At 47.7% G+C, this 23,792-nt stretch overlaps 7 protein-coding genes across 7 annotated transcripts; 4 read left to right on the top strand and 3 right to left on the bottom strand.

Annotated features, from left to right (window-relative positions):
- Nucleotides 1–921: 921 nt before the first annotated feature.
- TREMEDRAFT_61124 (uncharacterized protein) lies at nucleotides 922–3,246 on the bottom strand (the record flags this gene model as incomplete). The annotated part of the gene is made up of 4 exons (XM_007003458.1): nucleotides 922–2,215; nucleotides 2,266–2,635; nucleotides 2,726–3,121; nucleotides 3,174–3,246. The coding sequence occupies 4 exons, from the start codon at nucleotides 3,244–3,246 to the stop codon at nucleotides 922–924; spliced, it is 2,133 nt and encodes a 710-aa protein (XP_007003520.1).
- Nucleotides 3,247–7,436: 4,190 nt separating this feature from the next.
- On the top strand, nucleotides 7,437–10,815 carry TREMEDRAFT_61122 (uncharacterized protein; the record flags this gene model as incomplete). Its single annotated transcript, XM_007003457.1, has 11 exons — nucleotides 7,437–7,680; nucleotides 7,780–7,847; nucleotides 7,899–7,918; nucleotides 7,968–8,174; nucleotides 8,224–9,288; nucleotides 9,330–9,403; nucleotides 9,444–9,498; nucleotides 9,534–10,083; nucleotides 10,130–10,603; nucleotides 10,647–10,714; nucleotides 10,761–10,815. 11 exons carry the CDS (start codon nucleotides 7,437–7,439, stop codon nucleotides 10,813–10,815), a joined length of 2,880 nt encoding a protein of 959 aa, XP_007003519.1.
- Nucleotides 10,816–11,350: 535 nt separating this feature from the next.
- Nucleotides 11,351–12,734, top strand: TREMEDRAFT_28995 (uncharacterized protein; the record flags this gene model as incomplete). Its single annotated transcript, XM_007003180.1, has 9 exons — nucleotides 11,351–11,405; nucleotides 11,673–11,716; nucleotides 11,759–11,769; nucleotides 11,836–11,852; nucleotides 11,897–12,010; nucleotides 12,151–12,233; nucleotides 12,311–12,392; nucleotides 12,439–12,557; nucleotides 12,606–12,734. Coding segments are annotated over 9 exons (654 nt in total), but the record flags the coding sequence as incomplete, so codon positions are not given.
- Nucleotides 12,735–13,808: 1,074 nt separating this feature from the next.
- On the bottom strand, nucleotides 13,809–15,011 carry TREMEDRAFT_61120 (uncharacterized protein; the record flags this gene model as incomplete). Its single annotated transcript, XM_007003456.1, has 2 exons — nucleotides 13,809–14,707; nucleotides 14,987–15,011. 2 exons carry the CDS (start codon nucleotides 15,009–15,011, stop codon nucleotides 13,809–13,811), a joined length of 924 nt encoding a protein of 307 aa, XP_007003518.1.
- A 504-nt stretch (nucleotides 15,012–15,515) lies between these two features.
- TREMEDRAFT_38302 (uncharacterized protein) lies at nucleotides 15,516–17,194 on the bottom strand. The gene is made up of 7 exons (XM_007003247.1): nucleotides 16,856–17,194; nucleotides 16,802–16,810; nucleotides 16,668–16,752; nucleotides 16,395–16,624; nucleotides 16,030–16,197; nucleotides 15,890–15,981; nucleotides 15,516–15,839 (listed from the first exon to the last, which is right to left on the bottom strand). The coding sequence occupies exons 1-7, from the start codon at nucleotides 16,909–16,911 to the stop codon at nucleotides 15,679–15,681; spliced, it is 801 nt and encodes a 266-aa protein (XP_007003309.1). The 5' UTR covers nucleotides 16,912–17,194; the 3' UTR covers nucleotides 15,516–15,678.
- Nucleotides 17,195–17,383: 189 nt separating this feature from the next.
- TREMEDRAFT_73520 (uncharacterized protein) lies at nucleotides 17,384–20,554 on the top strand (the record flags this gene model as incomplete). The annotated part of the gene is made up of 13 exons (XM_007003696.1): nucleotides 17,384–17,537; nucleotides 17,593–17,857; nucleotides 17,896–17,980; nucleotides 18,029–18,113; nucleotides 18,283–18,413; nucleotides 18,461–18,567; nucleotides 18,615–18,778; nucleotides 18,824–18,968; nucleotides 19,014–19,269; nucleotides 19,318–19,463; nucleotides 19,510–19,739; nucleotides 19,785–20,139; nucleotides 20,277–20,554. Coding segments are annotated over 13 exons (2,377 nt in total), but the record flags the coding sequence as incomplete, so codon positions are not given.
- A 724-nt stretch (nucleotides 20,555–21,278) lies between these two features.
- Nucleotides 21,279–23,447, top strand: TREMEDRAFT_28860 (uncharacterized protein; the record flags this gene model as incomplete). Its single annotated transcript, XM_007003162.1, has 9 exons — nucleotides 21,279–21,417; nucleotides 21,721–21,800; nucleotides 21,844–21,926; nucleotides 22,254–22,467; nucleotides 22,662–22,726; nucleotides 22,772–22,930; nucleotides 23,004–23,079; nucleotides 23,130–23,305; nucleotides 23,348–23,447. 9 exons carry the CDS (start codon nucleotides 21,279–21,281, stop codon nucleotides 23,445–23,447), a joined length of 1,092 nt encoding a protein of 363 aa, XP_007003224.1.
- Between the last annotated feature and the right edge of the window lie 345 nt (nucleotides 23,448–23,792).

Here is a 23,792-nt window from a genome sequence, read left to right as displayed (position 1 = left end):
GGAAGAACTTGACCGATAGTCTCGGAATAAGACTACATCTCTCTACTGCATATCATCCACAGACTGACGGACAGACCGAACGAACCAACCAGTCTTTGGAACTGTATCTTCGAATCTTCACCTCCTATCAGCAGAACGACTGGTCAAAGCTACTCGCTCGAGCTAGCTTTGCTTACAACAACACCCAGCACTCTGCGATAAACAAAACCCCATTCTATGCGAACTATGGATATCACCCTCGTTGGGCTGAAGAGATAAAGGCTAGCGAGGTCGAAGTGCCCGCTGCTACGGTGGTGGTAAAAGACTTGACTGAAATACACAAAGATTGTATCGAAGGAATTGAGAAAGCTAATGAGAAGTACGCCGAAGGATACAATAGGAAACACCGGACTACGCCGAACTTCGCGGAAGGAGACCTAGTGATGCTGTCGTTAGAGAATATTAAGACGAAGAGACCAATGAAGAAGTTAGATGTTAAGCAAAGTGGGCCGTACAAGGTAGTACGGCAGGTAGGTTCTCATGCTTGTAAATTGGAATTACCAGGAACGATGGCAGGTATCCATGATGTATTCCATGTCTCCTTGCTCCGTCCTTATCACCCTCCAATATTTCCTGGTCAGCAAGCTGAGCCACCTGGGCCAGTAGAAGTAGACAATGTGGGAGAGTCTTGGGAGGTAAAGGATATTGTGGACTCTAGAGTAAATAAGAGGTCAGGAAAGTTAGAGTACTTGGTGGAGTGGTTAGGTTACGAAGGAACAGACGATTCAGTATCATGGGAACCAGTGGAGAACGTCGATGGAGCTGATGACATATTGGCGAAGTTCCACGAACTTCACCCTACTAAGCCGAAAGAAGGGCGACTGCGAAGGGCTAGGAGATAGAACGTACTGCATACAACATAGGATTACAGCTACGTACCGCTCACTTGTCCTTACTCTTACCCTTACCTTTTCCTTTTCCTTTCTCCTTCGATCTACTCGGTCCCGCGGGATTGGTGTGGAGGCTACCGATGACCGAAGGTAGATCGAGAGTCTCAGACGGGAACGCAGTAGAGAGAGAAGCATTCCATGCCCGATTCATAGCCCCAAAGAAGTCACCGAAGTCCTGGACATCTCGAGCAGCTTGCATGCTCGGAGTCCTCCACAGAGAACGTATGGTCCGTAGACACTCGAAGGGAAGACTGAGGAGGTCGAGAGCAGTCTGGGCGGAAGCTGGGACACGAGAACTACTACGGCGACCTAACCAGTCAAGGGACGGTGGTGGCTCATACGCCATAGGAGTGACTAGGAAGGGGGTATCGAACAGTCTTCGGCGAACATCGGCTATCTCAGTAAGGCTTCGGCGAGAGACGTCCGCTAACCTTGTCCTTGCTTCGTCGTCCAGAGCCCCAGTGTTGACTACATCTACTAACGCCGCAGTAAGATTGTTTAAAGCGTTAGCTTGACGAGAAGAGAAGTCAAGCAGGAGAGATGTATCATTTCGGGCAGCCTCAAGCTGAGTAGTGAGACCGAGGACGAGAGAACGATAAGTGGCGAATTCCTTTTCGTCCTCAGGAATACGGACGTCCAGGGAGATACGAGGGTGGACGAGGGACAACCGGGGAGCAGAGGGGCCAGCACGCTGAGTATCTTCACCTTCCACATCACCATCATTGAAGGCAACCTCCTTCTCTTTAGATTTCCCTTTTGATTTCTTTAAAGAAGACTTCGGTGTCTTCTGGGGAGCAGAGGGAGGGGTGACGGGAGGGGCCGCCGAAGCGGCCGGAGGAGCAGAAGGACGGCGACTTCGGGTGCTGTGGGCCGGAGGAGAAGCCACCACAGGAGAGGACGGACGAGAGGCCGAAGGACGAGAGGCCGAGGGCCGAGAGGTCGAAGGACGACGGGAGGACGAAGGAGGAGCAGCCGGGAGACGCGACGGGCCGGCCACAGGAACAAAGGGCGAGGGCGAGGGAGGCGACGAGCGGGAGGACGGCGAAGTTCGGCGAACCGACCGGAGAGACGAAGACGGTACCCGCGAACGGGGGACAGACGCTGGAGTCTGGGGAGGGGGGAGAGGAGAAGCGTCGAAGGGACGGGGCGGGATGTCCCGGGCAGAGGAAACGGGACAGAAGGAGCAGGGGCCAGACGTGCATGAAGCACAACGGAGGGCCTTGTTGTGTGGCCTGACTGCCTTGAGGCAGGGCCAGTTTGGACGATTATACGTGATAATCTCACGTCTACTAATTAGCAGGAGTAACTTCGGCGTAGTACGAATAGGTGGACTCACCGGCAACGATCACACGCTTCGTCAACACCAACCGCGATCCAACGACCAGGCTCGGACTTCATCTTCTCCCACAAGTACTCTTCTTCCCGCAGTGATCTCTTCACCCGTTTGGGCGAAGGCTCCCCTCTGGGAGAAGGGGGGGGAGCAGCGACGGGGGCGGCGGCAGCAGGACCGGCGGCGGCGGGGGCGGCAGAGCGGGCGATGGCGGCGGCAGGGCGGGCGGCAGCAGCAGCGGCGATGGCGTTGGGGAGGGGGAGAACCCCGGAAGAGGAAGAAGAAGAGGAAGAAGAAGAAGAGGAAGAAGAAGAAGAGGAGAGGGAACGGCGTCGTTTCTGGCCCACAATTTGAGCAGGGGGAGGGGCAGGAGCGGCTGCGAGTTAGCAATGTCTTGGAGAGCTAAAGAACAGATAAAACAAGGCCAAGTTCGGCGAAGGTGTGAGAGGTTGGACGAAGAACTCACGCTCAGGACCATCTACGTTGTTGTCCTCTACACTAATCACCTCCACATCATCATCCGGGTATTCTTCTAACTCGCTTTCACCCTCACTATCGATCCTACCCTCCCCATCATCATCATCCTCACTTTCTTCGGTGTCGGGTCGATCACCCGACTCCGAGCCCCCACTGAGCGAGTCCTGGTCGGAGGAGGACGGAGACTCACCAGGACGAAAGGCGGGCGTCCTACGGCGAGGAGTGGCGGCAGGAGGAGGCCCTCCAGGAGAACCCGTTACGGGGACGGGAGAACCAGACACGGGGGAGGGAGAACCAGCGGAGGGAGAGGCGCCAGACGGCTCCCCCAGAGAGAGAGTGCCGAGGCCGAGGGAGGAGACTTGGCGAGATCTGTCGCCGAAAGAAACTGAACATCAGCCAAGTTCGGCGAGGTAGGGTGAGTATCGATGAAAACTCACGAGCAGATGACACCATACCACCAAAGTTCCTCATGGCGGCGAAAGGGCTGGGTGTAGGAGTAGAAGGGGCCATGACGTTAAGATATTTAAAAGAGAATAAAACTCGAGGCGATGATTCAAGGTAACAAATCTGTTTTCTAGGTAAGAGAGATAGAAAGTTTTGAAAGCAGATGGGAAAAAGAGAGAAGCTCGACGAACTGCTCAGTATTTAGTATAATCAAACCTAACCCCTCGTCGTCAACATGCAGCAAACTTTGCGTTTCATCAACAAAAGGCATCGCAGGGACGATCAAAATTCCCACGCTATAGTGTCTCATCTCAATATAAGCGAGGGTTACTTCGACAAACAACGGTGTTGTTCGGCTGCCATTCAGGAAGCGTGTCTCACCTACAAAAGACACAGGGCTTCTTACGGCAAACCTCGACGAAGTTAGGGGAGTCTCATTGTCGGGTTCTGGAGTGAAAGGAGGCCCAACTACGAAGTGCGGCGCAAAGAGCAGAAGAGTGAAGGTTGGTCGTGGGGAGGGAGAGAATGGGGGTACTACGCTGCTAAGTTCTCTTGCCACGACAGAGGTGTAATCGCTCACGAGGACGTTCGCGGCTAAAGAAGGGGGCGACTGTCACGAACTACGTCGTGACACCTCGATTACTCCACCAACAATGACCCTCCTTTGGCCATCAAAACCCCATCACGCCTTAACCTCTTTACTCTACACGTAACTCAGGACTTCTGACACCAAGTACGGCGAAGTTAGACGGAGTTAGGCTAAGTAGGAACAATGGGAGCAGAAGTACGGCGAAGTTAGACGGGGTTAGGCTAAGTAGGGACAATGGGAGCAGAAGTGCGGCGATGTTAGGCGGAGTTAGGCTAAGTAGGGACAATGGGAGCAGAAGTGCGGCGATGTTAGGCGGAGTTAGTCGAAGGAGGAAGAGGATGGCCGAGGGCTCGGGGAAGTTGGACGAAGTGCGTTGAAGTACGTCAAAGCGCGAGAGGGTTGGATGAACGTCTAGGAGGAGTAGATAATATTAGCTGAGAAGATCGCTGAAGTTCTTCAGCGATCCTTGATTGTTGTCAGTAGTAAAAGACAAATAGAGATAGCTATACATCGGGATACATCGCCATCAATAGAACAAAGCCTTAGTTAGAGTAACTACGCCGAAGTACGCCGTAGTTACACTCCTTTCGACGTCTGCGCCCTCCTGGTTGGGTGAGACATCGACTCAGAAGCGTGAAGTTAGCCGAGGTTCGTCGACCGTCGGTCTATTAGGAAGAAGTTGCTCGACGGTCGTGACATTCCCCTTCTGTCTCACCAGTATAGCAGGCGAAGCCCATGGTGAGTCAGATTCTTCAATGACACCTTGTTCAAGGAGTTCAGCAATAGTTTCATCAATTACTTGTCTTCCAGCAGGAGAGGCATGGTAGGGGGCTTGAGAGATGGGAGAGGCATCTCCAGAGTCGATTGTCATCTCTGCCAGAGTTGTTGATCCTAGCTGCCGTGCTCCATAGCCAAAAGCCATGTAGTTGTTTTTCAGTACCTGGATGAGTTGTTGTTGTTGAGTGTTGGAGAGGGAGGGGTTGATTGAGAGGTCGTCAAGGGGAAAGTTGTCTTGGTGGGTTTTGTTATTAAAGTGTGTCGTAATGTTGTGGGTGTCATGATGGGTCAAGTGAGAAATAGGAAGGGTTGAAGAAATAGCTGGGAAAGATTGTCCAATTTTTGTACCAACTTTAAGGGTTATTGGTTTGTTGCCAAGATGAACAATATGAGCAAAATGGGTGGGATCTTTTGAGTTGCCAACAGATCTTCCAACATATAAGTAGGCTCCAAGTGATTTTGGATCTACTACATAGAATGGAGTGGTTGGGAGATCATCAGTAACAATCCCAACTCTATGTTGATAACCAGGTTGGAAGGTATAACTCTCTTTCAGTCTGATAGCACTGTCAGGAGATTTCCTTTCTACTGTTTGCCGTTCTGGTTGTTTACATGTGGTTGGTATGGTTCCGGGGATTGTCTTGAAATTAAGTGTATTGTTCGCAAGGTCAATGATGGCACCCATGGGTGATAAAATGTCATTCCCTATGATGATTTTTGTCAGTAAGTCAGGTACCAAGAAGAATGCTACTGGAACAGTGATATGATCTTGCTCTATCGAGATAAAGTTGAGATCAATTTCAATCCAGGCAACAGCATTATTCCTACCTAAGCCTCGCAGTTCAAACTTGTCAAGAGGGTTTGTCTTAACATTGGGTAAGTACTGTTTAGCATAGTCAACATCCATCAGTGATATCGAAGATCCTGAATCAATGCAGACTCGGTGTAAAGGAGCATTTGCTGCATCTGATTTCAACTTTGCAAGAGAGAAGACTGGTGTCTTATCTTTATGAGCATCTTGCAATGTCAATCCTTCTAGGTCTGGCATTCTGTCAACCTGGTCCTTGGCCTTGATGTGGATGTGGCGGTAGGACTGATCATAAGCTCTTGGCTGAACAGAATTTACTGATGGTGTCTCACCTTCCACTGGAATTGAAGTATTCGTGGTGGGGCGAGAGTTGTTGCGAGGTTGCCATTTGTTACCGTTGTTGTTAGGAATGGAGTTGGGGAAGGTTTGTCGAGGGGGAAAACGATTGGTGTTAGGGTTAGGAGTGGGTGGTGGTGGGGCAGAGGTTGTTGGGCGGGGAAGTGACTGTGATGGATTACTTTGGGGAGGCTTATTTGGGCAGTCTCGCCTCCAGTGATATCCACCACAGACACATGGAGTGCGGGGAACAGATGTGGTTTGATTGCTGTTGTAAGCTCGAGGTAGTCCAGAAGTTGAGTTTGTTGATGTGTTTCGTGTAGTGTTGAAGCGATCTATAGATATGTTAGCATTATTGTCTTATCCCCAAAGGGTAAGCAAGGTGACTGAGATGGGGCTGTAACCCAATACTTGTCTCGGGCTCGTAGAGCTTGAGGAGTATACAGAGGGTGACAAGGGACTGAGGGAACTGAGGGAACTGAGAGAACTGCAAGATGTCAGGCTGGATCTGACTGGACTGACAAGTTGAGAATGAGATTCAACAAGAGATTCATAGGTGGGGAACAACCTGTTTGGAGGGGGTTTATATCCACAGCAAAACAGGCTGAACTGCAAAACTACAACAATAAGCTACGGAAGAACTGCTAAACATATTTGCAATTCTCTTCAAGAGAATTGGCAATCCTGACATGTGAAACTAAGAACAATAGGCAAAGGACCCAGGGGTCCAGGGGTAACTGTTACAGGTTCATGTGTGCGACAAGGAACAATAGACAGAGGACACAGGAGTCCAGGGGTAAGTGTGTCAAGCATGTGAACACAAAGGGGAACAATAGATGAAGGGCACAGGGGTTCAGGGGTAGGTGTTTCATGTGTGGGAGTGTAAGAGATGACAATAGGGATTGTTGATGGAGATCAAGAACAATAAACCTAAGCCAAAGGGGGTCAGGGGAAGTGTTCCAGATGTGTTTCAAGTGTGGGAACACGGGAAAAGACTATCTTAGGTGGCAAGTAGGTGATGTATGACAGGGGGGAACGAGACAGAGGAAGGGGGGACCGAAGACACTCGGCAGGTTGTTTTCACTTGCTGGACTGATCTGAATACTCAAAGCAAACTAGCAGGATACTCTCACTTCTATCAGGTGGGACTGGATGGGGTCAAGTGAATAGACATGCATGTAGAATGCAAGGAAATTTGTATGCACGATGTGGACCATGAATTGAATTGAAAGATCGGAAGGCTCGTTCGTTCCACGATCCAGGATCCGCGACTTAACCTGGGCCTTTACAGCGTCGAGATAGTGCCATTGGATTTTTTCCGCGTTCACCTCATTTTCATTTTGTCACTTCAATGCATCTCCTCATTCCTGAGATACTGTATATAAATCCAAGGGAAATGAACAGTCTCTAAACAATGCAGGCACACCTACTATGTCCTAGGAGACTGCTAGAGCCACCAGGACATCAGGTAACAGACAGCAACACATAATCAAGTCAATAATGAGCTCATGAGTAGCTAGCTAGTGACTACCTCCCTCAAGCTACAAATCATGTTGTCTGCAGCCATTGAGCCATTCAAGTCTATGCATTTGAATATATGTCATGGAGAGCAAGATGAGCAAAGTGTATGAGCAAAGTGAAGTGATAAAAGGTTGAGGTCATGTTAGGTGACAAGGTTGAGGTGGAAGTCCTTGGCAGGAAGGAGGGTGGAAGTCGAGCTGTCAAGTGTCGTATGTGTGTGGCACTATGTCTACAGTGGTCTCATTTTTCAGATCTTCAATCAAGCACATTTGGGTCATGAATACCATACTGGGAGGTAGCCACGGGCATGCTGATCATTCTGGTGGTCTCAGATCCGTTCTAAATGCATGCATGGATGAGGTAGAGCAAGGAAGAGTTTGGAAGTCAAACTCGTTTGATGAAGTTCAAATCAAAAACGCCGTGGCACTAAGTCGACGCCGTAGACTTCCCGGCCACCGTAACATTCATCGTGGGTGCCACAACGCACTTTTCGGTCATCCTTTCTACTCGATTACCACCACACCGTGAACGATGAACGATGGCGATGAACGATGAACGATGAGAACAGTACTCGAGTCGAGCGACGATGACTCTTCCTCTCTGCTTCCCCTTGTGGTGTTGGGTAAGAAATGGCAGGTAAGTTTCTCCATTTATGGTCTTCGCTTTAGTCGTCGCTGACATTCTCAGGCTGTGGGGCCCTTTTCCAGGTTCGTTCTCCTCTCTCTTTTCTCTTATATGGGAAAGCTGACGTATCAGTGGGATGAGAGAGCATCCCTTCGCTTATTCGCCTTTGTCCGCTTCCATCGGTGATGATGATGATGACGCAGATATAGCGTTTGCTCGTTTACCCTACGACTTCCATCAGACATGGCCTTCCGAGATGGGGGTTGGAGGAAGAGTAGGATGGACCGAATTTCAATCTGATTCTCAGGGTTGGGTGGCGGTAAAATATCCCCATATCGAGTCAGTGGTACTTCTTCCTAAAGCAATGAAGATGGAGCTGATGGAAGAGGTGGAAACAGCTAAGAGCGGATCATGGTTGGGCAGCACTTCAATTCCAATCGTTCCTTCGAACTTCACTTTCCATTCCTTCTCTCAATAATTGCTCTGAAACTCCTCTCTTGATCGATTTAATACAAGGTACAGAGTTCGCTTTGATCGACATTCAGGAACCTACGACTCCGACTGTATGGTACGCTGGAGACGTATACGATTTCGGGGGTACCTCGGCCGGTAGACGTGGCAAGGGAGATGAAGAACTATCCCACTTCGCCCGATCGCTAGCTGTCAAACCAGGACAATATACTCTACTGGTCAGGGTCATGTATGAAATTCGTATGTTTGGAGATCCTCATAACTTTCCGCCGGTCATACGACTTCGAGTGAGAGTGAAAGTCGACGATGGCAAGGTGGAATTGGGGAAGGGGCAAAATATAATGCCCGATTTGGTGGATGGGTGGTTTATGGGGAGTTGGATGTCGATACCTCTTCGTATTCCAGAAGGCTGTGACGATGTCTCTGTGATAGCCACGGATACTGCAACCCACCAGATTGACCTCGAGATGAGTCGTATTGTCACTGTTCGCTCTGGCCAAACGAGACCGGTATCAATCAAGATCTACCAACATGGACCAATCGAGAAGTCGTTACTAGCACTAAAGCTAATCTTCATCTTGAAGTCCGAAGGGCCTGATCGTACCGAGTCAATGTCGATTCCTCTGAAGCATCATACTTTGACGCAACCAGGGCCATTCAAGATGACACACGCAATATCGGATGGTCACATGCCCGCTCTCGTATCATATGCGATGGTAGTGCCTCCACCATTTATCAACCCAACCACACTCCAACCTCCCCCCGTGATCCTCGCTCTGCATGGCGCCGGTGTGGAGGCCTCCAGCCCGTCCTGGACGAAAGCTATGCCTAGACGACAAGATACTTGGGCGATACTTCCCACCGGTAAGACGGAATGGGGAGAAGATTGGCATGGTGGTAGTATGACCGATTCTTGGAGCGCCAGAGATTCCTTACAAGAAAACTTGACTAAAATCGGAGTAAAAGTATCCGATCAGACCATGTAAGCTTCATCGCAAATTTGTTCGATAAAGCTCATGACAGACTGCTAGGACATTCGAATGGAGGTCAAGGTGCTTGGCATCTGGCAGCTCGATATCCTGATCGTGTGATCGGAGGTAAGCTACGGACCTCCCCGGGGTCAATGCTGACCACCAGTCATTCCGGCTGCTGGATATCTGAAAATTCAAGATTATGTTCCCTACCTTCATCTGTACGTCTTTAATATTGAGCAGAGGCTGATTTCAGAACATCAAATCACTATGCCGATCCGGCCTTGATGGGCATTTTGATGTCGGCACTCACACCTTACAACAACGATTTGTACGCCTCAAATCTCAGTAATATCCCGATTTTGGCCATACATGGATCGCAAGACGACAACGTTCCTCCACGACATAGTCGCGAACACGTCGCGCTCATCTCTGCCTGGGAGGGTAAGAATGACATCAAGTTGTTGGAGGTACCAGGAAGAGGACATTGGTGGAACGAGATATTCGCCCTTCCTGAAGTTGGGCAATTTCTCGATACACTGCGACCACGGAAGGCGGATGAGGAACGGAAAGAAGGGTTCACGTTGACAACTGCCAACCCTGATGAGACCGGGTCAAGGGCAGGCATACGAATAGTGGAGCTACAGACCCCGGGCAGATTGGCTAGGCTTGATGTTAACGCCCGACAGTGGAGGAATGGATCACGAATACCGGAGCTCGATTTGAGAAGCACCAATGTGAAGCGGATAGAAATTACTTCGGGTCGAGGTGCAGGGGTATTCGTGAAGTCAAAGCAAACGTGGGAGGTGAGTCGCTTCCTCTATCTCGTTGCACAAGAAATTGATATGGTAGGAAGAAATGTCACCCTATCAGCCTCGAGCGTATGGACCGATGATTCGTCTACTAGCTTCGACGGCTCCCATTGCTTTTGTCATCGGACGTGACGTTCAGCATTTGAACATCGCCAAGAGATTAGCGCATGATCTGTATGTGTACCAGAGGCAAGATTCGGAGATCTTATCGGATGGAGATGCTTTACTACGAATAGCGCAAGACGAGTTGCTTGGGAGTATTGTTTCGATCGGTCGACCAGAAGATAATCGTCTGACGGATTATCTGCTCAAACAATGTAAGATCCCACTGGCTTTCCCAACGAAATCAGTCATGACCTTGAATGACGAACTTGTCTATGAAGCAGGAGCAGGGATTATCACGTTACATCCTCATCCCACTCACCGACGAGCGTTGGCGTGTATCATAGCTGGGAACGATGCGTTGGGATTGGAGTTGGCGGCGAGACTTTTCCCCATCCGCACTGGCGTTCCTGTAAGTATGTCCACTGCATGCGATGGCTCTGACTGATATGTAGATACCAGATTGGGTCATCATTGGAAGACAAGCTACTTGGAAAGCCGCCGGTGGATTCATCGGTGCGGGGTGAGTAGTGTTCCATTTGGAGTGGGAAAATGGACTGACGCGCCAGGTTCTGGGGTGCCGAATGGGGATGGAATGAGGCCATGTCATGGATGGACCGGTAGTACCGGTGTTCCTGTACGATGTGTTAGTTGCTAGCCTAGCTGCTAGCTGCTAGTTGTATATCTTTGCTGTGCTGTTTGGAAGTGTCAAGTGCCCGTGTAGTCGATGTATACGATTACATAAAATGCATGTGACAGGTCAAAGGGGATAAGTTGCATGAGATATGAGGCAATGGTGAAATTCAATGGTTATATGGTGCACCCTCAAAGGGGTCGTTGCGCACTGATCGCATGTGATTTTGCCGTAAAATCATCTTCATTTCCCCCCCGCACTACTCACTCACTCACTGATCACTCACTTTCCACCAAAGTGACTTGTTTCTCTCTTTATATCCTCATAAACTTCACATCCCCTATCTCTCTTTCTTTGTTTCTTCTACATCATTATACTCGATCGGATACTGAGGCGTGTTCGTTAAGGCTTGGTTCAAAGCACACTATCCACTGCCATCAGTCGTCTCGTGGATATAACATGTCCAAGGTGCGTCCTTCCCCATCCTTACCGCATGTCGCACATACATACATCATCGTTTAGCTGATTGATCAGGCTCAATTTCTGAGAGAATACAAGTTGGTGGTTGTGGGAGGTGGTGGTGAGTCCTTCCTTCCTTCCTCTATTACTACTTTTCGTTGTCTACAGAGTGAATTCCCTTGGCTTGCATATGTTTTGGACATTGAGCTCCTATGATGACAATCTTCACCCTAGCTACAGTCCTATAATCCTACATCTACGCGCTCTCCCCTCCTTGATACCTTGTGATACCGGGGACTCCCACTTGGTGCTCAGTGAGAAAGCGGTAGCGGAGCAGCAGTGAGGGAGGTGGTCATGGCGACGCTTGGACCATTACTGAAATCATTAGGTGTCGGCAAATCTGCTTTAACAATCCAATTCATTCAATCACATGTAAGTTTAATCTCGACTTCATGAAGCTAGCTGACCCTTCAGTTCGTGGACGAGTAAGTTCTCCTTGTCGACGTTTTGGTGAAGATTTTGAATGGACCAAACGCTGATACACTTCACAGATATGATCCTACCATCGGTCCGTCAATCCGTTCACGTAAAGATGTAAAATTGATCAATTAGAGGATTCGTACCGCAAACAATGTGTCATCGATGATGAAGTTGCGTTATTAGACGTTTTGGATACTGCTGGACAAGAGGAATATGGTGCCATGAGAGAACAGTACATGCGGACGGGTGAGTTGGTCTCCATTTTGTGTCGATCCTTTCAATATCATGGTCATCATCTCTCTCCATCCCTTTTGACATATCGGCCGGTGAGATCAGCATGACGGAGAAATCGATGGGTGTTGATGATGCTTAGAGCTGACTTTTAGGTGAAGGATTCTTGCTAGTGTATTCCATCACATCACGTAGCTCCTTCGAAGAAGTATCAACCTTCCATCAACAAATTCTTCGAGTGAGTTTGTCATTTCCTTTCTCTTCTCTTTCTCTTTTTTCAGGTTTCACAGTGACAATCATGTACTCATGCTTCAGGTCAAAGATAAAGACTATTTCCCCGTTTTATTGGTAGGTAACAAGATAGATCTTGAATATGAACGTCAAGTCCAAGTTTCAGGTCAGCCTCATCACTTGCCCATATCCCTTCATGACTGATCATTCAGAGGGTCGTGAATTAGCCAAACGTTTTGGAGCTGCTTTCGTGGAGACATCGGCAAAGAACAGATTAAACGTGGATGAGGCATTCCATTCTCTTGTTAGAACTATCAGGAGGTATCAAAAAGTGAGTTACTGCCATTCAAGTCTGATTGTCTCTCCGCTGACAACCAAGGATTCTGGACCTGTCCCTGGGAATTCTCCACCGGGAAGGACCAACACTGGAGGTGTAGGTGGAAGACCCAATGAGAAACACGATGATCAAGTGGAGAAGGGTTGTTGTGGAGGTTGTATCATCCTGTGAGGATGTTGTATGTGTCAGATGAGGGGTAGGGGTGGAAAAGAAGGAATGATTGCGAGGGTACAAAACGTTGTCTTGTGCATAGACTTATTGAAGTTGGAACTACTTGGGTAAGTTATGTGTATACCAAATAGGTCTGATCTGCTATGTCTAATGATGTCTGCTGGACACTTATTGCATCTTCGCTGCTGGCCCATGGCCCTGCATGTACCGTCGCTACTTTGGCTGGTAGCGGAAATCCCGGCCACCGATCCAGGCCACCGATGATCACCGAAGGAAAAGTCGGTTTTATCCCAATTGTTCACTCTCTCACTTTGCTTTCCTCCCCTTCTCAAAGCGATTCTCTCAAAAGACATCTGCTCGCTGACGTACCGGATAGTGTGTGGAATTCTAAGCACCATGCTACCCACATCACACCTTTGCTCGACTACAGCAGGCCCATCAACTTTCCCCACACCGACTCAAACTACCCGTCGTCGTGTCCGTTCCATTCCAGCAGAACCTCTCGCATCACCAAAACCGAACCCTCGGGCCAAGAGTCTTGTCGATTCTTTCAGATGTGAGCTTCCGCTTGTGTGTGGTGGAGTCAAAGGCTGACATGTAGCTCTCTCACCCAGAACGAGAATGTTATTCGGTTTGACAATGGGAGTAGTGGGAATAGGATGGTGGATGGCGGATAAGATGGTACCTCCTACTGCTAAAGATGAAAAGCCTTTGATTAGTGTGAGGATTGTGGACAGGGTTTCTTCGAATTCCTGTGAGTTACTCTCTCCTCTGTCCTCTTTCTCTTTCTTTTCTGCTTTTTCTCCCCTTCTTTCTCAGAGATCTCTACTCGTACTTGTTAGAGTGCTCTACTGTTGTGTGAAGAGACTAACTTACACCCTCTCCCTCATCTATCGGTCCTCTCATGGAACCCACTGATAGGAATCCTGCGTCGTAACTTGACTGACCAATGTACCTCTTTTAGCAAAGGTTCCAGAAGTATGATAGTAACATCACTGACTAGCAGAGAATATCATCCACATGCACTATATATTTAAATACTACTCTACTCCTCCTACCATAACCTGTACTCATCTAAATCCTACCACCAGGTCTATCCCATGGTCTATCCCTATCTGCTAATTCTATCCCTCTTGATAAACTAGTTTGATAATAACTAGGTAACCAAACACTTTCACCTTCTCTTCTAACACTCCCATTTCTTTCTTCTTCCCTATCACTTTCTTCCCTCTCTCTTCTATTTTTTCTACCAGGTGAAATCCTAGGACTACCTTCTTGTCCATTCATGTCATTTCTTTGTAAATTCCGACTTTCTCTCCTCATCATTTCCCTATAAGCATTAACTATTTCCCTCGTACCCATTCCAGCTCCACCTATCGTTGATTCTAAAGCAGGAACAGTAGATATTCCATCTACTCCATCACCATATCTATCTCCTGTTGATATTTGTCTACGGGAAGAATGATCAACTCGTGGAGATGTACCAATCATCTGTGAAGTGTTGCTAGATATTTGTTGGGAATTACCAAATAATCTAGGTGGAGAACGTGGTGAAATTTGATCAAATGGTGGTGGATCAGCATAAAGTATATGATGTGGTTTTAATCCCATCCTTGCTAAACCATCTTCATAAGTTACCATTACTATTTCTTCACTTTCACTTCTTAAATCTTTCGATCTAGCACTCATTGGATCTTTATCTTTAGGATTTATGAGATTTAAATGGTTTGTAGGACTTTTAGATTTCGGTTTTTTAAGTCTTGAAGAAACTGATCCTGAAGGAGTTACAAGTGTCGCGTCTGTTGATGCTGATGGAGTTGTAGGTTCGTGAGAATGAAATAATTTGGTCGAGAAGGAAAATGGGATGGAAATTGTTGAATGATATTTTCGAAGATGACGTATGAGAAAGTAAAGTAAAGTGATAAGGAGTAAAAGAACTGCAAGACCGGCTGTAGCTATGGCTGCGAGTTCAACTGTGAGTTAGTGAGTTTATTCTTCCTTGGTTTTCTTCTACCCTGTTTCGCCTTTTCTTCTCTCCTTCCTTCACGTCCACCAAACTCTCCCTTCTCTCAAATGGTAATGACCAGTCCTCATCCTCTGAAACGCGACGTCGCATCACATGTGACATGGTCATCTCCAAAGGCTTATCTCACTCATCTCGTCGTGGGGAATGTGACGACGTCTTGTCGACGACCCAGTAGGAAGGACAAGGGAAAGTTAATGACATCGAAAAGAAAATGTTGGGAACTCACGTGCATCTAGATGCTTCAGGTTCATGGCCTCATCCTCTCTTCCCAAAACAACCCCTCTTATTTGACCGTATTCAAATTACCTTCGTATACTCAATCGATAAGTTCCAAAATTCAACAAGAAAGCAAACATGGACAAGTTGACAAACACGCTCCACGAGTAGTGAGAATCCACTATTTCCTCAATCCGTATTCTCAAACATGACCTCCTGAACCAGATCAAAGGAACATTCAACCTCAATGACCCCTTGTTCTCTTACTTTACACCATGACAAAGTCCGAGTCCGTCAAAGGAAGGTGAACCGGTACGGGGTTTTAAAGAAGATCGCTGTTTCCTTTTTTTCTCGTTTTCTCACCAGCCACCGGTCTTATGGTGCTGAATGATTCCCATCCCGACCCGTGAGATCCTTTGACGTCTGCGCGGTGCATAACGAAAAGCTTGGACTGGGTAAATGAGTGAAACGCCTTTGGTGAGTTTCAAATTGACTTGTGATTGGTCAGTGGTCAGGACAATCAGATTTGACGACTTGTTATTGAGATAAGAGATACATTTGAAAGATATCACTGACTATGGCATACACACACACTTACCTTGTCCTTTTTTCCGCTTTTAAGCACTCATCTTCGAGAATGTCCTAAACCTATGTGATAACCGCAAGATCTGCTCGAGATGGATGTATTGGAACGTGAGGGGCTCAGACCAAGAGAGCACCGCCGATCACACCGAGGAATAGAGTTCCTACCACGGCAAAAGGCATCATGACTGAACCCCTTTCAGCCCCCGACCCACTGGATGCCGCGGCCGAAGAGGTCGAAGCGGGTACAGAAGTGGTCGATACGCCCGACGGGGTGGTTTCTAATCATCAACCAGTGGTCAGAAGAGGGAGAAAAAAAGGAAAGACATACGTCCGAATGAGGAACCGCATTGCGAGGTCAAAGCGCTCCCTACAGGGGACGAAGAGATGGTCGCATTGGCCGAAAGTGCCTCAAGGTAGATCCTGTAAATGTCAGCGTTACAACAGGGAGGGAGGGGAGAAAGAACTGACTGTTCAACACAGCCAGTGCATAGGTTTCCGGAACCCAAAGCGGATGAGACGGTTGAGAGAGCGGTACTATCACCCGAAAGAAGAGAAGTCAGGAACGAAGTGGTGATTTGAGAGTTGGTGTCGTTTTGAATAGTTGTAAGAGTTTCGGTCACACAGTAACCACTGGTTCTGCAGGTCAGCTTTTCTGATGGTAGCAATCATTTTATGTCATATCCTTGAAAGAATCACTGCACCGATGACAGTAGACGAGACGTCAAGAAAACTTGGACATTTTTGTTTTTGCCCAGACGGAAACGGTATGACATGTCGAGAAGAGGATGAGAGTTGAGTCTTGGGACAACACTAGAGAAGGAATGGACACCCACGTAGAATTTTTTGAACATCCCGCACCGTAGATCTGAGGATAAGACTTTAGGATAGTCAATAACCCATCAATCTCAGTAGCACCGGTCCCTCCTGCGGAAATGTCCGAAGAACAAGCAGACGATACGGAACTTTGTGCACTTGACAAAGTAGAGTTATCACATGTCGGTGTGGAAGAAGCGCAAAGCGTGGACAAGTAAGCGTTAAGAGGATCGATGATGGATCCATTTGTCTAAACTCAGCATGAGACATTGTTAACAATTTGAAGAACCCACGCTGAGCACGGGTAAAAGACTTGTCAAAGCTAAACAAGAACCGACGGAACCAATCGCCAATAAACCAACTTGAGCTTCACATCCTCTATTCTCATTAGCTGACAAGGATATATAGGATTGCTCGATCGACTAACGCTGAGAGGCTGACAAATTAGCTGAAATATCAAAGGATCGGGATGGAAACTCACGCGTTGACTGACAACACTCCTACTGACACACCGACGAGAACAGTATGGACACGCATATCGACAGTGAGATCACAAAGTAGACTTCAAGCCGACTAAAGTTGATGGATATAGGGGAGGGAGAGACGTTGTCAAGCTGGAGATTGAGATATTTGGGACGATGTGGTGAGTGAAGATCTCCGTGACGTCAATGGAACGAAAGCGTTTCACACTTGACCGAGAGTTCAATGCCGATTTATAATAAATAGATGATTTTGTAGATCGACGTCGAAGAACACGGTGCACAGGATCGGATCTGGAAGTGATATGGAAGACTGCGTGAAGGGGGGAGTTCGTGGTGACGAGAGAGGCAGGTCAGCCTTACAAAAGCGCAGCCGCCCAACCCACTCAACCACACAGCCTTTTCAACGCGGAGCCCCACACTTGGCAACGTCACGTGACATCAAACATCTCTCTAACTCGTCAAGTTGTCCAGTCGATGTCGAATACGACCACTCCTTGTGCTTCAGTAGACAACAGTAATTGATTGAACATGGAACAAGATCCCTCACCGTCCCGCCTTGGCCCAGTTATTTTAGCTTCCAAACCGTTGAATGGGTTCGCCCCTTTCTCCTCTTACGGCAATCTCGAATGGAATGACGACGGGCAATGTCTGTTCGTTTCGAAACGATCTGTCTCCATCATCGTTCGTTTTCTTTTCTTTCTTTCTTTCTTCTACTTGTCCTGCTGATAGGCTACAGACACCACACTTGACATCTTCACAGAATGCCCCACCTCTGGAGACGGAGCTGGATAGCGACGACGATGATCATCCAGAACCTCTCAGTGGGGCGACGAACAAAAGCGTATCTGTTCAACAAGCCGACAGATCCGATAGGACCTCTCGTAGAGGGAAACATAGAGTGGAACGACCTGAGAAGGGTGAAATACCTCTATGGATGACAGGAGTGGAGATTGAGCGTGTGGGTGAGAAAGAAGAGCAATATGGTCTCAGCGAATTAGGCGGTTGGTCTATCTTTGGAGCTGGCCAAGCTGATGGAAAGGTGTGGCTACAGGTCTTCTTGACGAAAAAGAACTCAGTGCAAAGTCGGCGATCTGGTCACCATCTGGCTTGAATGATTTAGGAGGGTGAGCTGATCCATGTTGTGTGAATGTTGACAGTAGTTGACGGAATAGATGTTTGTTGGTCATCATGAGAAGCACTATGCAGGTATCCGTCTATGCTCCAGGACGTGATCCTCACTTCAGTCAATGGATAGAGGTATGTACTTCCTCAGGAGCTTGTACCACTGACGACTGATGTGATGGATTGCGGATCTAACGGCTCTCGCAAGGTCTTTCATCACTCCTGAAGACAAGGATGGGACGCTCTCCATACATCAAATGTTATGTCTTCGTGCTTGCTGTACGTATTCCACGAATAACCAAAGCGTAAGTTTGAGAAGAAGTTGATCTTGCGAGGTATGAGCTGGTCCAAAGCTGTACCCTTACCCTCAACGGTCGGGCTGGACGGGAGTCTACTCGCTATAGCCGACAGAGCGGGATATGTGGCCTTTTGGACGTAAGTCAGCATTTTCATGATATAATGGAATTTTGCTGAGATAGCAGATATGGCGAAGATAGAAGATTTCATCGTGAATACTACGAGCAAATCAGCGACGATTGGCCATCTCATCTCGCCTGGTCAGATTGGCGTCAAGTAGACGACTACATTTGTACAATTTTTCTTTCTTTAATTGCGCTTTGGTTGATCTGATTGCAGGTGAAGCTGATCTAACTATGTCATTGACAGATGGATCTGTGATGCTCTTGCCGATGCAACGTAATTTTGACCCTGAAATGAGGAGGTGGACCTTAGAGCTTGGGGAGGTTCAAAGTGTTTCGACTCAGGACAAGAGGGTCATCACCGCGATAAGATGGATCGACGTGAGTTAATACGAGCTCCTCCATTTGGATAGATCTGATCGTCAGGATCTGTTGGTATGGACTAAAAGTTCCACTGTCCATTTTTGGTCACGGATTCGAACTCCTCGCAGAAAATGGGACGGGCTTCGGCAAGTCACATTACACCGCATTGGTGATTGGGCAGGAGCCAATTCTCTTTTCCCTTGTATTGGTGAGTTTTCGACCTCTCTCTTCCAGATCCAGCTAAGATGGTCAGGTATACAGGCTATCGCCGACAATTCAATACTCGTCACGTTGTCTAATTTGAGTACTCATCTCATCGAACATATCAATACCGAACCGACTATAGCATCTCCACAACGACTGTTCGACCTGACATTGTCTATGCGTGATGTTTTCTTGGAGACTTTGGGTGGACCGTACACGCTACAGAATCTCGATACTCAAAGCTTGACAGCTAGCACGGCCGGTTGGGCTGGTTTAGGTGGTCATGTGGCCATATGGGCGAGCGAGTGAGTTTTCGATATTTGCTACATGGCGATCTTAATCGTTGATGACAGGGCAATCAATTTTCATAATCAATTCACAGTGACAGAGGCTAAGAGACGCACTGTTCTCACTTTGACAGACTTTGGGTCCGCCTTACCTCAATACGGCAGAAGCGTGAGGGAACAGCTGGTTCAGATACTGGAAGGATCACTTAGACGTATGTTGATTGTTCCATGAGATGGACATATGTTGATGGTCATTAGTTCTGGACAAATCACCCACCGCCATCCTTGCACCTTTGACACTTCGTATCACAGCCGAACCTCGGACCTCGGGAGTCATCAATACCATAATCGAGACACTTTCCGCCAGGGCCACTTCGATCGTCCCTACGCCTTCGACGAGGCTTCGAGACGATCTGCGTCGTCTCTTGTGGTCCTCCACTGAACTCAACGCAAGGAGACTAGAGGTTGTCTTACTCTATTGGCTCATGGTAAGTCCCTGTGTCCATGTCGTGTTTCCGCTCACCCTCTTTCAGTCATTCTGCCCGGAAAGAAAGACCGACTTATCGAAATTACTGTCCGACGCTTCCAGATCAATCGACCAAAATTTCGTGGCAAGTCTTATCATGTGGGTTGCACCCCAGATGGAAGGTTACCAGGAAATGTCTCCTACAAGTAAAGATTACCAATTCCTCCGTCTACTTGTCAAAGCTTCATATGATGTGATCATCGATATGAACTCCCTGACAAGTGACATCATCACTATTTCCTCTACTACAGGTATGGGTACGGAGAGTGAGAGACAAGAAGTCAAAGATTTATGTCCTGTATGTGGAGAAGGGGTTGAGCCAATTGAAGAGGGGTATGCTTGCTCCAAAGGACATGAATGGAGTGAGTGTGATTTATTTTCGTTTTTTACTCTCTCTCTCCCATTTGTGTCAATCCTTCCTCTTTTGGATCTTTCATTCTGTTGGCGCCGTTATGTGCTTGTGAATCGGACCATCGAGTAACACGGCGCTGACACACAGCTCGATGCTCGGTCACGCGATTCTTGATCACACAACCTAACTATCGTATCTGTCTTTCTTGTCCCGCCATCGCCCTGCTTCCCGATCGACTCATCCGCACACCTATCGCGATCGACGAACGGGGTAAAGAGCGCGATTGGAAACGGTTCCGTACGCCTATCGATCGAACACGAGGAGACTGGTTGGTACAAGAGGTGTTGGAAGCGGCTGTGGTATGTGTACGATGTGGCGGACGATGGGCTAGGACAATGTGATATGATGTCATCTTTTCTTACTCTTCACGCATCGCTACGGTCATGTATGCACGATGTGGGAGTTGTTACGCGAGGAGTAATTGACGTACCCTCCCTTTCAAACGTTTCCGAGATCCAGTAAGCAGGGATTTGATCCAGACACCGTACATACACCGACCTCGAAAGGTCTGTCCCCTTCGGAATCCCAGTCTCGACGCTCGGGAGAGATCGCATTCCCCCACTTTGTCACTTTAGGTGGGGAACTTTGGCCACTGGCATTGCTCGGATATCAACTCATCAACTCATTCCCTCTCTCCAGTGACCCTTGATCCTATGAGCATGTGATTTGCCCTTCTGTATACTGGTACAGTACGGACAACCAGACGAAGAGTGAATGATCGTACACTCATCGTAAATCTGATCCACGTTCGTATCGCCTGACCGCCGACGCCGACGCCGGTGTAGTACTCATCCGAATAAATTGGGTTTCCTTTCAAAACTATACTTGCGACCTTCTCCGACCTCCGCTCCGTCTCACGTCCGGTGTAACATCAACAAATATATATATATATCAAGAACAGATCTCTACCATACTACACTTAGTTACCGAAGAACTGAATTTTGAAAGAATCTTACTTCGGTCACAATAATCAGAACAATCATGAGTTTGTTGCTGATCAAACATTCCTCTCGCGCCCTAAGGAATTTACCCCACCCGTCCTCGTTGTATGGGGCGTTACCGAGAGGGTTCGCTAGTAGTTCTAAATGGATGTTAGAAGAGAAGATAAAGGGACATGGGGCGAGTACTGCCCTTCGACCAGAAGTGAGGAAGAGGGAAGAGAACCAGGGTTTGTCGGAAAAAGTTGTAGGTGTGGAGAGTAAATTAGCTGAGGGATTACATTATTCTGGTGAGGAAATTCTCCCCTTGAACTTGTTTTTCTTTCTAAATATCTCCTCATTTTCCTCTTCTTCTCTTATTATCGATGACTAATCATCTCTATCTGAACGTGTTATGATTTCATCCCATCTCCACCTTGTCTTTTTACTTCGAAACATCAAGATATCGAGGTACGGAAGGGAGAAGTGATATATATGTCTTTACTTGAGTCGTTCATCCCATATCATCGTTCGATATTAGATGATGAGTATTGAGACATCATGGAGGAATATGAGAATATCAGGAAATGTTAATGTTTTAGATAAAATACCAGGACCAACAGCTATCAACGTTCTTTCCGATTTGACTCGAACTGGACCTTGGACAATGATGAACCCTATTTACACAGAAGAAGTATGTAACGTCATTTCATGTCAATGATAAGACTGAAGAATAGGAATTGGATTGTGTTCAGATCGTTCACAGACCAACGGTAACAATTGGTGATAAGCTTGCACACGGTTCGGTGACTTTGATCAGGTAGGTTGTTTCTCTCACCATCTTCACTTGTCTTTCCTTTCTCCGTCACCTATTCCCATCCGCTCTCTCACCTATGTACCTTCGCCACCACTTATTGTATGTTTTCCTTCACCTATCTCACCTCCTCCCTCACGTCTCCAACTTGACATTCACTTCTCTTACCGTGTCATTCACATTTTTCACTCTCTCCCTCGTATAAGTCTCATGATCCTACTTGTCTCTCCTTCTCGTGCTCAGTTCTTGGCCACCGAAATTGTATAGTGACGCGACCACAACTCACTAAAGTCACACGAAGTGAGTGGGATAACGGAGAAACTAACTCCGCAGGCGAATCTTCGATTGGGTGACAGGTTACAAAGCTTTACCCATACCTGAAGAAACCCTTCAACGAAATACTATACCTATCGAAGAACTGAGAGCCAAGGGATTATTGTTATCGGACAAAGCTTGGTTGATGCGGATCATACTCCTCGAGAGCTTTGCTGGGGTACCAGGGATGGTAGCGGGGACATTGAGGCATCTTAGGAGTTTACGACGCCTGGTATGTGCTGTTACTCTCATCTCATGCCCATCCCGTAGTGGTAGCTCGAGGCCCATACAATTGTAATCCACTCTTCGAATACATGGTCATCTATACATGGGAAGATGGTACAGCGGATAGTCTTTCCTGCTGGTGTTGTCTTCCGACCGGACAGGACTCAACATAGGTAGAGTGGAACCAATGCTGATTCACAGCGCCGTGACGGAGGATGGATTCATACTTTACTCGAAGAAGCCGAAAACGAACGAATGCACCTCCTGTAAGTGTTTTTCCAGAGCTCGAGCATCTCAACTGACCTCTTCAGCACATTCATGACCATCGCTCAACCTTCTTGGTTGACACGTGTTGCTGTCCTGGGCGCCCAGGGAGTCATGTACAACCTTCTCTTCGCAACTTATCTCATTACACCCAAAACGGCTCATCGTTTCGTGGCTGCACTGGAAGAAGAAGCGGTGAAAACTTAGTGAGTCGAGTCTTCCCCTCCCCTCTACGTGTAAGCCTGTATGATGAGGTGAGGCTGGTAAACTGACATTCAGTACACATTGTGTCGAAGATATGCAAAAGGGTCTAGTACCCGAATGGGACGACGTCCCCGCTCCACAAATAGCCATCGTCAGTCCTTCATTCCCTACGGATATCGAGAAGAATGCTAAAAGAGTCAGGATTACTGGCGTTTACCTCAGTCGGCTAAATTGATCGATGTGATAAGAGCTGTCAGAGCGGATGAAGCTACACATCGGTTTGTCAACCATTCCCTGGCCGATTTGGATCAGAAGAGGGATTTTAATCCTTTTGCATTAGGAGATGCGAGTCCAGAGATTAGGGGAACCAAAGCAGGGTGAGTCAGTCAATTATGTGATAGATGAAGCTGATGAGATAGATTCACTAGGGAAGAATCAGCAGCGTTTGTGAAGGAGACGCAGAGGAAGCTCTTGGGCGAATCCGCCCAAACACCCGTAGAGATCCCCCAGAGAAGCTGAGAGATATTCATCATCCATCATGAGCGATTACCTATATACATTTGTTGTAGCTCACTCCACTCATGTCATCGTGTTCGTCCCTACGCATCAGGGGTCCTGTTTTGCCCAGCAGTCAATGCGTCATGGAAAGAGAGTGCTTTTTTTGGCCATGACCTTGGTGTTTCAATGGAAGAATGTGATTCATGGGCCATAGAAAGACTTCCGGCTGTTTCATTGTCCTGGATAAAGGCAGCGGGAGCAGTTGTACTTTGACTGTTGCTTCCCGGTTGTTCACCCGAGGAGACGGGTCTGTTGAAATAATCACGCTGAAACGAGCTGGCGTCCAATATCGTCTGAATAGCGCTC

This window comes from Tremella mesenterica (assembly GCF_000271645.1).
Source record: "Tremella mesenterica DSM 1558 unplaced genomic scaffold TREMEscaffold_3, whole genome shotgun sequence".
Lineage (NCBI taxonomy): Eukaryota > Fungi > Basidiomycota > Tremellomycetes > Tremellales > Tremellaceae > Tremella > Tremella mesenterica.
The sequence above is the reverse complement of the archived record's forward strand: the minus strand, read 5'-3'. Positions and strand labels throughout refer to the sequence as shown.